Source organism: Ranitomeya variabilis, chromosome 1 (genome assembly GCF_051348905.1).
Source record: "Ranitomeya variabilis isolate aRanVar5 chromosome 1, aRanVar5.hap1, whole genome shotgun sequence".
In the NCBI taxonomy this organism is placed as follows: domain Eukaryota; kingdom Metazoa; phylum Chordata; class Amphibia; order Anura; family Dendrobatidae; genus Ranitomeya; species Ranitomeya variabilis.
The window spans coordinates 725,506,467-725,519,426 of record NC_135232.1 but is presented as its reverse complement, the minus strand read 5'-3'; the positions used below and the strand labels follow the sequence as shown (position 1 = coordinate 725,519,426).

Sequence of the window (12,960 nt, the reverse complement as noted above, 5' to 3'; positions counted from 1 at the left end):
ACCGCATCGCTGAAGTCTGCTGGCCGGTAAAAGAGAAAGATAGAATCCTATTGGCTTACATGCCGGGAGCATGATCAGCCAGGAAGATCTGTTGGCCGGTGAAAATGAAAGTCTCCCTCCGATTGGCTGGCACGTCGGGGGTGTGAACAGACAGGAAGAAGAAGCTTTGTGATAGGAGCGGAAAAAAATGCACCGAAAAGGCACGCGCTGCGGGAAAGGGGCGGGGGGGGGGGGTTGAGTGGCCAGACTGAGAAGAAGAGGAGGAAGAAACCTCCTATTGGATAAAAAGAGCGAGCGATTTAAACGAGCGACAGTGACTGGGCAAAGAGTACCGGGAAGAAGTATGGCCTGCCTTGCGGGCCTGAGAGTCGGTGGTGTGGGTGACACCACACTGCTCTCTCGGTCACATAAGTATGGGAAAATAGGGTGAGAAATTACACCCTGTTACCCTAAGAGAAAGGAACCTGAAAGACAAAGGGAAAAGGTTAATAAACACAAACAGGGAACCTGAAAAGGAAAATGCGGATCTGGTAGCAGATCCAAGTCCGCCTCCTACAGACACTAAGCTTAAACTGAGGTATTTTGTGCCCGTCGGTGGGTGTATACTGCTGAGGAGGAGCTATTTTCCGTTTTTGCCTAGTGTCAGCCTCCTAGCGACAGCAGCATACACCCATTGTTACCTGTGTCCCCCAATGAAGCGATAAAGAAAATCTCTCACCCCTGAGAAATGGCACTAACCAGAGCCGCTGTCCCCAGTCTCACCTGTAGAGCAGGTCTTTTAATGGTGTCCAGTAAAAGTCCAGCTCTGGTAGCCACGGCTGGGTTCACGTCCTCCACCGCGGTTAGGAAGCAGCAGAAAGCATGGGCCAGAGAATACTTCAATAGATGGTTTTTGGTGACTGAGTGAATGTCCAGAAATCGGCACAAGATGGCAACTTTCTCCACTGTAACAATAAAGCATCAGGCAATCATAACAAATAGTAATATCTGTCCTTAACACCTTTACCTCGTGGGTGATTTCCACGTTACTGACCGGGCCTATTTTTACAATTCTGACCACTTTATGTGGCTATAACTCTAGAACACTTCAACGGATCCTGGTGATTCGGAGAGATTTTTTTTTTAGTGACATATTGTACTTCGAGATAGTGGTAACATTTCTTTGATATGAGTTGCGTTTATTTGTGAAAAAAAATGTTAATTTGGCAAAAATTTAGCAATTTGAATTTCAAACTTTGAATTTTTATGCCCAGAAATCACAGAGATATGTCAAACAAAATAGTTAATAAATAACTAAATTTCCCACAAGTCTACTTGACATCAGCACAATTTTGGTACTATATATTTTTTTCTTAGGAAGTTATAAGTTATAAAGTTGACCAGCGACTTTTTTATTTTTCCAACAAAATTTACAAAGCCATTTTTTTTAGGGACCACATCACATTTGAAGTCACTTTGAGAGGTCTATATGATAGAAGATACCCAAAAGTGACACCATTCTAAAAACTGTACCCCTCAAGGTGCTCAAAACCACATTAAAGAAGTTTAATAACCCTTCAAGTGCTTCACATGAATTTAAAAAGAAAAAAAAAAGATGAACGTTTAACTTTCTTTCACAAAAAATTGACTTCAGATCCAATTTTTTTTTATTTTGACACAGATAACAGGAACATTTGAACCCCAAAATTTGTTGTGTAATTTCTCCTGAGCATGCCGATACCCCATATGAGGAAGAAAACCACTGTTTGGCGCATGGCAGAGCTTGGAAGGGAAGGAGCGCCATTTGACTTTTTTAGTGCAAAATTTGCTGGAACAATTGGTGGACACCATGTCACACTTGGAGAGCCCCTGATGTGACTAAACAGTGAAAATCCCCTATAAGTGATGCCATTTTGGAAACTAGACCCCTCAGGGAACTGATCTAGATGTGTCATGAGCACATTGAATCCTCAGGTGCTTCACAGAAGTTTATAACGTTCAGCAGTAAAAAAAAATAAAAATAAAATTTTCCTCACAAATATGTTTTCAGCACAAAATATTTCATTTTTTGATAAGGGTAACAGGAGAAATTGCACCATACAATTTGTTGTTCAATTTCTTCTGAGTACGCAGATACCCAACAAGAGGGAGAAAACAACTGTTTGGTCGCACGGCAGGGCTTGGAAGGGGAAGGAGCGTCATTTGATTTTTTTTTAACGTAAAATTTCCTGGAATCATTAGCGGACATCATGTCCCATTTAGAGAGCCTCTGATGTGCCTAAACAGTGGAAACCCCCTACAAATGACCACATTTTGGAAATTAGATCCGTCAAGGAATGTATTTAGATGCATGGTGAGCACCTTGAACCCCCAAGGTGCTTCACAGAAGTTTACAACGTTGAGCCGTGAAAATAATAAAATCAACTTTTCCTCACAAATCAGGGATTTTTGTGTACTCACCATAAAATTCTTTTCTCCAAGCCACTTATTGGGGGACACAGAACATGGGTGTATGCTGCTTGCCACTAGGAGGCTGACACTAAGTTAACACAAAAAAAGTTAGCTCCTCCTCTGCAGTATACAACCTCGTGCTGACTCCCAGAGAACCAGTTTGGTGCAAAAGTAGTAGGAACAAACAGTAACAACATAGAAGAGTACAACATGTCAACTTAAAAGAACAGGCAAAATGCATATAAGCCATTAGGCTAACAGTGTGGGCCGCTGTGTCCCCCAATGAGTGGCTCGGAGAAAAGGATTTTACGATTAGTACACAAAAATCCCTATTTCTCCTTCGCCTCATTGGGGGACACAGACCATGGGACGTCCCAAACCAGTTCCTGGGTGGGAAACAACACAAAGTATTAGGCTTCATGCAACAACTGCCTAAATGTGCCCCACCGTTGCCAGCAGAATTCTTCTGTCCAGAATCGCATCCGCTGAAGCCTGAGACTGAATATTATAGTGCTTTGCGAAGGTATGTAAACTGGACCAAGTTGCAGCTTTACAGACCTGCTCCGCTGTCGCCTGATGCCGAATGGCCCAAGAAGCCCCCACCCCCCGAGTGGAGTGTGCTCTCATCTCCACTGGGATGGGCTGACTTCTGACTCGATATGACTCCTGGATGGTGGAACGAATCCACCTGGCTATCGTGGCCTTAGAAGCGGCAAGACCCTTCCTGTGACCTTCCGGGAGAACGATCAGAGCATCTGTTCTTCTGAAGCACGCAGTCCTTGAGACGTACCTTTGCAGAGCTCTGACCAGGTCCAGAGTGTGGAGAGCTTTTTCAACCCTGTGAATAGGGGCCAGACAAAAGGAAGGAAGAATGACCTTTGGCAAAAAGGACGGTGACGGCCTGAGGACAACCTTGTCCTGATGGAAATTAAGGAAAGGCGCCCGGCAGGATAAGGTGGCTAATTCCGAAACTCTTCTGATCGATGTGATCAACACAAGGAAGGCAACCTTCCAGGACAGAAAAACCAACGAAATGCCCTGAAGCGGTTTAAAGGGAAGTTCCTGAAGGGCACTTAGCACCAAGTTGAGGTCCCAAGGCTCTACAGACATGAGATAGGGAGGAGTGTTATGATCCTGGTGGCAAGGATCGCAAACTGACCTGCTAAGTAACAGAAATCCTTAGGACAAGCTCTGGGGATGTGGGAGCTATACTGACCGCAACCCTGATTCTATCAATACACACTATAGGCAGCCGTGGAGCGTTACCTAAAATCCTAGACGCCTCGTCACAGCCTGAGAAACTAGCTACCCCTAGAGAGAAAGCAAGCCTCACTTGCCTCAGAGAAATCACCCCAAAGTTTTAGACAGCCCCCCAAAAATAATAACGGTGAGTTAAGGGGAAAACACAAACGTAGAAATGAAAACAGGTTTTTTAGCAAATGAGGCCCGCTAACACTAAATAGACAGAAGACAGCAAGGGATCTGTGCGGTCAGTATAAAATGCTATAAAAAATAATCCACGCAGAGATTACAAGAACCCCCACACCGACTCACGATGTGAGGGGCGCAACTCTGCACCCCAGAACTTCCAGCAAGCGAGAATATTACATATAAGCAAGCTGGACAGAACTCATCATATACAGAGAAACATTTTCAAGGAAATAATGAGCAAACATGAACTAGCAAGACTTAGCTTCTCAGGAGGAGACAGGTCACAAGGAAAGTCCAGAGAGATCAGAACCAGTACTGAATACAACGACAGCAGGCAAAAAGTGAAGGTCCAGGTGGAGTTAAATAGAGGCCAGACTAGCAGAAAACGAGGCAGCTGGATTCCAGCTACAGACCCGCAGTAAGCACTAAAGGCCACCAGAGGGAGCCCAAGAACAGAACTCACACAATACCACTCATGACCACAGGAGGGAGCCCGAGAACGTAATTCACAACAGTACCCCCCCCTTGAGGAGGGGTCACCGAACCCTCACCAGAGCCCCCAGGCCGATCCGGACGAGCCAGATGAAAGGCACAAACCAAATCAGCCGCATGGACATCAGAGGCGACAACCCGGGAATTATCCTCCTGACCATAGCCCTTCCACTTAACCAAGTACTGAAGCTTCCGTCTCGAAATACGAGAATCCAAGATCTTCTCCACCACATACTCCAATTCTCCCTCAACCAACACCGGAGCAGGAGGATCAACAGAAGGAACCACAGGCACCACATACCTCCGCAATAATGACCTATGGAACACATTATGAATGGCAAACGATGCTGGGAGGTCCAAACGAAATGACACAGGGTTAAGGATTTCTAAAATCTTATAAGCACCGATGAAACGAGGCTTGAACTTAGGAGAGGAAACCTTCATAGGAACGAAACGAGAAGACAGCCATACCAAATCCCCCACACGAAGTCGGGGACCCACACAGCGACGGCGGTTAGCAAAGCGCTGAGCCTTCTCTTGTCACAACGTCAAATTGTCCACTACGTGGTTCCAAATCTGTTGCAACCTATCCACCACAGAATCCACCCCAGGACAGTCCAAAGGCTCAACCTGACCTGAGGAAAAACGAGGATGAAAACCAGAATTGCAAAAAAAAGGTGAAACCAAAGTAGCAGAACTAGCCCGATTATTGAGGGCGAACTCAGCCAATGACAAAAAGGACACCCAATCATCCTGATCAGCCGAAACAAAACATCTCAGATAAGTTTCCAAGGTCTGATTAGTTCGTTCAGTTTGGCCATTCGTCTGAGGATGGAAGGCCGACGAAAACGACAAATCAATGCCCATCTTAGCACAAAAGGACCGCCGAAATCTGGACACAAACTGGGATCCTCTGTCAGACACAATGTTCTCCGGAATCCCATGCAAACGAACCACATTCTGAAAAAACAGCAGCACCAAATCGGAGGAGGAAGGCAGCTTAGGCAAGGGCACCAAATGGACCATTTTAGAAAAACGATCACAAACCACCCAGATGACAGACATCCTCTGAGAGACTGGAAGATCCGAAATAAAATCAATGGAAATATGCGTCCAAGGCCTCTTTGGGACAGGCAAAGGCAAAAGCAAACCACTGGCACGAGAACAGCAAGGCTTGGCCCGAGCACAAATCCCACAGGACTGCACAAAGGAACGCACATCCCGCGACAAGGACGGCCACCAAAAGGACCTAGCCACCAAATCCCTGGTACCAAAAATTTTAGGGTGACCCGCCAACACCGAAGAATGAACCTCGGAAATAACTCTACTGGTCCATCTATCCGGGACAAACAGTCTCTCCGGTGGACAACGGTCAGGTTTATTGGCCTGAAATTCCTGCAGCACCCGCCGCAAATCAGGGGAGATGGCAGACAGAATCACCCCCTCTCTAAGGATACCAGCCGGTTCAGAAACTCCCGGAGAGTCAGGCACAAAACTCCTAGAAAGGGCATCAGCCTTCACGTTCTTTGAACCCGGAAGGTATGAAACCACGAAATTGAAACGGGAGAAAAACAGCGACCATCGAGCCTGTCTAGGATTCAACCGCTTGGCAGACTCGAGACAAGTCAAATTCTTGTGATCCGTCAAGACCACCACACGATGTTTGGCTCCCTCAAGCCAATGTCGCCACTCCTCAAATGCCCACTTCATTGCCAACAACTCCTGATTACCAACATCATAATTCCGCTCGGCAGGCGAAAACTTTCTTGAAAAGAAAGCACATGGCCTCATCATAGAGCCATCAGAGTTTTTCTGCGACAAGACAGCCCCTGCTCCTATCTCAGAGGCATCAACCTCGACCTGGAAAGGGAGAGAGACATCCGGCTGACGCAAGACAGGAGCCGAAGAAAACCGACGTTTCAGCTCCTGAAAGGCCTCCACGGCCGCAGGAGACCAATTGGTCACATCAGAACCCTTTTTGGTCAAATCCGTCAAAGGCTTAACGACGGTAAAAATTAGCAAAGCCCAAGAACTTCTGAAGACTCTTCACTGATGTAGGTTGAGTCCAGTCATAAATAGCCTGGACCTTAACTGGATCCATCTCAATAGTGGAAGGAGAAAAAATAATTTTAACTTGCTGAACAGGGTCACCAGAGGAACGAGGTCTCAGAGAAAGGAATAATTTACAATTATTTTTGAAATTCAAAAACCTAGATCTATCTCCAGAGAATAACTCAGGAATTGGTATTTTAGGCTCTGACATAGGACTGTGAACTACATAATCCTGGATACCTTGTACCCTTGCAGTGAGATGATCCAGACTAGAGGACAGACTCTGAATGTCCATGCCTGCAGCTGAATTCTGAACCACCCAGAGATTAAGGGGAGGAGAGAGGCTAGCCACACTGCAGAGGAAAAAAAAAAAAAAGAACTCAGGATCTCTCTTATCCCTCTTTTGCGATGCATTAACTCTTTTATGGCCTGCTGTACTGTTATGATCCTGGTGGCAAGGATCACAAACTGACCTGCTAAGTAACAGAAATCCTTAGGACAAGCTCTGGGGATGTGGGAGCTATACTGACCGCAACCCTGATTCTATCAATACACACTATAGGCAGCCGTGGAGCGTTACCTAAAATCCTAGATGCCTCGTCACAGCCTGAGAAACTAGCTACCCCTAGAGAGAAAGCAAGCCTCACTTGCCTCAGAGAAATCACCCCAAAGTTTTAGACAGCCCCCCACAAATAATAACGGTGAGTTAAGGGGAAAACACAAACGTAGAAATGAAAACAGGTTTTTTAGCAAATGAGGCCCACTAACACTAAATAGACAGAAGACAGCAAGGGATCTGTGCGGTCAGTATAAAATGCTATCAAAAATAATCCACGCAGAGATTACAAGAACCCCCACACCGACTCACGATGTGAGGGGCGCAACTCTGCACCCCAGAACTTCCAGCAAGCGAGAATATTACATATAAGCAAGCTGGACAGAACTCATCATATACAGAGAAACATTTTCAAGGAAATAATGAGCAAACATGAACTAGCAAGACTTAGCTTCTCGGGAGGAGACAGGTCACAAGGAAAGTCCAGAGAGATCAGAACCAGTACTGAATACAATGACAGCAGGCAAAAAGTGAAGGTCCAGGTGGAGTTAAATAGAGGCCAGACTAGCAGAAAACGAGGCAGCTGGATTCCAGCTACAGACCCGCAGTAAGCACTAAAGGCCACCAGAGGGAGCCCAAGAACAGAACTCACACAATACCACTCATGACCACAGGAGGGAGCCCGAGAACGGAATTCACAACAGAGGAGGGACATGTGACACCCCCTGCAGAAAAGTCTTAACCTGAAGTCTTGACGAGATGCGTCTCTGAAATAAGACCGACAGGGTGGAGATTTGGCCCTTGAGAGAGCTGAGTGTCAGCCCGGAGTCCAGACTGGCCTGTAGGAACTCTAAAATGGTGGGAACTGAGAAGACGAGAGGTGAAAGACCTGGTACTCCTTCCGCCTTGATTTTCCTGATTACTCTAGGGAGTAACGGTAGAGAAGGAGAAATGTACGGAAGGTGGAATTGGCGCCATGAAAGAACCAGAGCGTCGACACCGATGGCTCTTGGATCTCGAGACCTCGTTATAAACTGGGGAACCTTGGCATTCAGTCTGGACGTCATGAGGTCCACATCTGGGATTCCTCAGCCAAGACAGATCTGGTTGAAGACTTCCGGATGGAGCTCCCACTCCAGTTTTCCACTACTGGAATGTGCACCGCTGAGATCACAGAGCGGTTGTTGTCTGCCCATCGAAGGATGTGAGTTACCTCGGACATGGTCGCCCTGCTGCGGGTATTCCCCTGATGATTGATGTATGCCACAGCCATGGCGTTGTCTGATTGGATACGGATGGGGTGACCCGCCAGAAGATGATGGAAGTGTTGCAGGGCCAGTCGAATAGCACAGACCTCCAGAACATTGATCGGTAGCTTCGATTCCAGAATTGACCAGCGGCCCTGAGCAGTGTGGTGGTGGAAGACTGCTCCACAGCCCGAAAGACTGGCATCGGTAGTCACCACTAGCCACTGAACGGGTAGAAAAGACTTCCCCCGGTTGAGGGAAGAGTTCAAGGTCCACCACCTGAGAGTCTGTCTGACCTGCGGGGATAAGCGGCACCTTCGGTCGAGGGAGAAAGGGTTTCTGTCCCAATCTGCCAGAAGGGCATGTTGTAGGGGACGAAGATGCAGTTGTGCAAAGGGGACAGCTTCCATTGCGGCCACCATCTTTCCTAGTACTCTCATTGCAAATCGGATGGAGTGAGGGTAAGACTGACGAAGTGCTCGGGCTCCTTGTTGAAGGGCTAAGACTTTGTCTGGAGGGAGAATTACCAACCCACGAGATGAGTCCAGGGACATTCGTAGAAAGAAAATCTGCTGGGCTGGGACCGGAGAGGATTTGCTTAAGTTTATCAGCCAGCCCAGGCGAGAAAGGGTATCGCAAGTAATGCAAACGGACTCCGCGCAGTCGAGGAAGGACGGACCTTTGATCAACAGGTTGTCCAGATAGGGCGGAACGATCAAGCCCCGAGAGTGCAGGATGGACATGATGGCCGCCATGACCTTTGTGAACACTCTGGGGGCAGTAGCCAGACCGAAGGGCGGGGCCGTGAATTGGAAATGCTGGTCGCGAATGGCGAAGCGCAGAAATCTCTGGTGAGGGAGAAAAATTGGAATGTGCAAGTAAGCGTCTCGGATGACGATTGAGGCCAAGAATTCCCCTTGTGATAACTGAACGCAGAGATTCCATGCAGAAATGATGGACCTAGACAAACTTGTTTAGAAGTTTGAGGTCTAGTATGGGTCTTACCTATCCGACCTTCTTTGGGATGACTAAAAGGTTTGAATAGAAACCTTGAAACCTTTCGCTTTCTGGGACGGGGACAGTGACGCCATCGTGACGCAATGAGTCTATGGCCTGGGAGAAAAAATGTGCCCTTGCCTCTGAAGGAGGACGGGAGGGAAAGAAAAGTGAAGGGGGACGCGTAACAAAGTTGATTTTGCATCCGGACGACACCAGATCTTTGACCCACTCGTTGGAGACGACGGAAAGCCAGAACTGGCGAAAGAAAAGTAGGCAGCCGCATACCCTGCCGGTGTCGTCCGGATAGCGCTGATATTCAGCGTGAGGAAAATCTCTGCGACCTAAGTCCTTTAGGCCTCGACTGTTTGGGTCAGGACTTCCAATGCTGGCTAGGTCTGTACGAGACCTGAGTTCCTCCTTCTCTTCGTGGAGAACGTCCTGAACCGGACGAAGTAGTCGTAGTGGCCCAGCTTGGAGTGGAACGAAAGGAGCGGAAATGGATTTGTTGCTGTCTCTGACGCCTAAGTCTCTGTTGGGGAAGGAATTTACTCTTTCCTTCCGTAGTATCGGAAATGATCTGTTCCAGCTTTTCTCCAAATAAGCGACCGCTTTGATAAGGAAGGGAGGAGAGAGACTTTTTTGATGCAGAGTCTGCCTTCCACTCTGAGCCATAATGACCTTCTGGTAGAGATGGCATTGGCTGCTGACTGAGCAGCACAAGCGGCCGCATCCAAGGAAGCATGTACCAAGTAATTGCCTCCCCGGGAAATTTGGTTGGCAAGGTGCGTCGCCCCTGGAGGAAGGTTACTGTTCCGAAATTAAAACCATAGCCTTAGCTACCCATGCTGCGGCAAAGGATGGATATAGAGCCAAACCTGAGGCCTCAAAAACAGATCGGGCCAATCTATCTATCTGAGGGTCCGTGGGATTTTTGATGGATGAGCCATCCGGCACGGATCCTGGGGGGGTCTACCACCGGAGATTCTGCCCAATCCTTGTTCAGATCAGCTGAAAAAGGATACTTGGCTTCAAAAGGCCTTTGTCCTGTGAAGCGTTTATCCGGGCGCTCTCTGTGCCTATCACCTATGGCTCTAAATTCAGGGTGAATAGCAAAAACCTTATGAGAGTGTTTAGTCCTCTTAAAGGACACGTTCTGATTCAGAGCGGAGCCGGAATCTTCCTCAACCTTTAAAGCCTGGTTGACTGCTTCAATAAGAAAATCCACTGTATTCTGAAACTCTGGCGAATCCGGATCAAAGGAACCATCAGATTCGCAGTCAGATTCGTGTTCGCTACTGACCTCTGGAGAGGGAGAGCGAGAAACAGAGCTCTGAGGCGACAAGGCACGTGTCTGCTGAGGAGACGTGCTACAGATCCATTTTCTAGGTGCCTGACGGCTTCTAGAGTGCTTTCGGCTCCTGGCTAGGGGTGGATCTGTCTACATCAGTCTTGCAAACGCTCTGGTCCCCCGAAGGATCACAGAGGGAATCAATCGCTTTGGCCAGCAAAGCCATGGATTGAGACAGTGACGAAGCCCACTCAGGGGGATTAGGTAGACTGGACTGGGTGGCGGCGGAGGGCTCCTGAGCGCAGTTGGGGTCACAGGCATTGCAGAGCGGTGAACGCAGATTGGCACGAGGAGCATGAAGTAAAGAATATAGCCATAGTCTTGTTAGACTTTTTTGATGCCTTAGGATGGGACATGATGTACCCTTCTATGTGGCCCTATAATATTAGGGGCTGCTAAGAAGGGGCACTGCCGAGAAAAGAAGGAGTTACAGCAGGGAGAGGGACTCAATCTGTAAAATGCAGCGCTCCCTTTCCCAGGTCTGTGTCCCCGCTCCTTCTGCGTTACTCTGACTGCGTGGACCCTGCACGACACCTGCTGCCTCTGTCCTGATGGCAGATAGTGCTGAGGCGGTCTGAGGGGAGAAAGATGGCCCCAACATTTGAGAGGTGCTTCTCTTACAGTGCGAGAAGAACCAGGATCAGTGGGTGGAGCCTCCGCATCGCATCAAAGGGTGGTGGAGTCAGGTGTTGCGGCCTAGAATAGGGCCGAAGCCAGGGACTAAATTTGCAGTGCCGGCCGGTGCCGATGCGTGCCCCCGCAATGAGAATGGGTCCCCCTTACCGAGCGCCGCCCCAGACCGCCTGAAAGGAACCCTCCAGCCCCGGCACTTACCCGGGGAGGCTGCCGGGTGGCAGATAAGGCATCTTGCTGCAGGTCCTCATGTGCCGCTGGTTTGGACGGTGCAGGGATAGGGGGGAAACCCTCAATCCACCATCCCTTTAGGAGGGAGGTGGAGCGGGACCGTCTGCCTCCTTGTACCAACCACTTTAACAGTGGTGGTGTAGTGGGGGCTGCTCGGACACCACGAGGTGGGCCTCTGTACATCCAAGGGGTTAATCCTCTAGGATGGGACAGGGCTGAATGTCCGGCAATAGGCCTGGCTGCGGAAGAGGATACGTGGAGGCGACACTCCATGTGCTCGTTCGTTGAAGGTGTGGGGAGATCGGTGCCCTTGAAGGCACCCGTCGCCCCTAAGAATCAGCTCAGGCGTGGTATCCCACGTCGCTTGAAAGGATCCGTTGCCCATTCGTCCATTGTAAATAATAATATCAAAAATGTAAAAATTGCAAAAATAAAATAATAAAGAGTTTTGGGTCTGAATAGCAGACCCGTCTGTGTGCCTCCTAAGGACACTAAGCAATAACTGGGAGCCAGCACGAGGGTGTATACTGCAGAGGAGGAGCTAACTTTTTTGTGTTAACTTAGTGTCAGCCTCCTAGTGGCAAGCATCATACAACCCATGGTCAGAGCATGGTCTGTGTCCCCCAATGAGGCGAAGGAGAAAACATCTCCTTTGGAAGAAAGACACAGGCTTGGACTGTGTCGAACCTCATACCCAGAAACACCAGGTGCTGAGCTGGGGTCAGGGAGGACTTCTCCCTATTGACTATCCAGCCGAGACAGACCAGAGTGTCCAGAGTGATCTGAAGACTCTGGTCGCAGTCTCGGCGAATTATGAGAATCCCCTTGGAGCGAAGTATGGCCATGACCGCTGCCAAGACCTTCGTGAACACTCTGGGGGCAGAGGCCAGGCCGAAAGCAAGGGCCGTGAACTGATAATGATCCTCCAGGATCGCGAACCACCAAAGGAATCTGATGCTGAACACAATCAGGAATGTGAAGATAAGCCTCCTGAATATCATACTGAACAAAGAAATTCTTCCGGTTCCATGGAGGCGATCACAGAGCATAGAGACTCCATCCTGAAATGGCTGATCCGAATGCAGCGGTTCAGCTGAGGTCCAAAATCCGACTAAGCAATCCGTCTTTCTTTGGGACTATGAAAAAATTGGAGAACCCTGAAAACCGTTCTTTCCAGGGCACGGCCTGAAAACCCGTGAGGCCTGAGACAGGTGTCTTGGCGGGTGAGACAGAAAGAAACGTCTTCCTGGGGGGGAAGAAAAATCGATTTTGTAACCGGACGTAACTATCTCTCTTAACCAGGCATCGTCGACCACTGACAACCCTGCGTTCCTGAAGAGAAGAAGCCAGCCTCCCACCCTGGAGATATTGCCAGGTGGGGGTAGCCCATCACTTAGAAGAGAACCTGTGAGAGCGAGACCCAGAGGGCTTGGAGGAGCGACCCTTTGGCCTCCAGTATGGTGCAGGTTTGAAGGTTTCTTCCTTCCCCTGGGGTAGAAGAGCGGTCCTGTTGGGAGGAAGTTCCTGAAGAAGAGAAGGGT

General features: G+C 48.6%; 1 protein-coding gene across 5 annotated transcripts in view; it reads right to left on the bottom strand.

The window, feature by feature from the left end:
- UNC79 (unc-79 subunit of NALCN channel complex) overlaps positions 1-12,960 on the bottom strand; it is a 302,015-nt gene that overhangs the window by 119,645 nt on the left and 169,410 nt on the right. For all 5 annotated transcript variants that reach the window (XM_077268206.1, XM_077268222.1, XM_077268215.1 and 2 more), the window contains one exon: positions 763-944. In XM_077268206.1, coding sequence (XP_077124321.1) covers positions 763-944 — 182 coding nt within the window. The remainder of the gene's footprint in view (positions 1-762; positions 945-12,960) is intronic.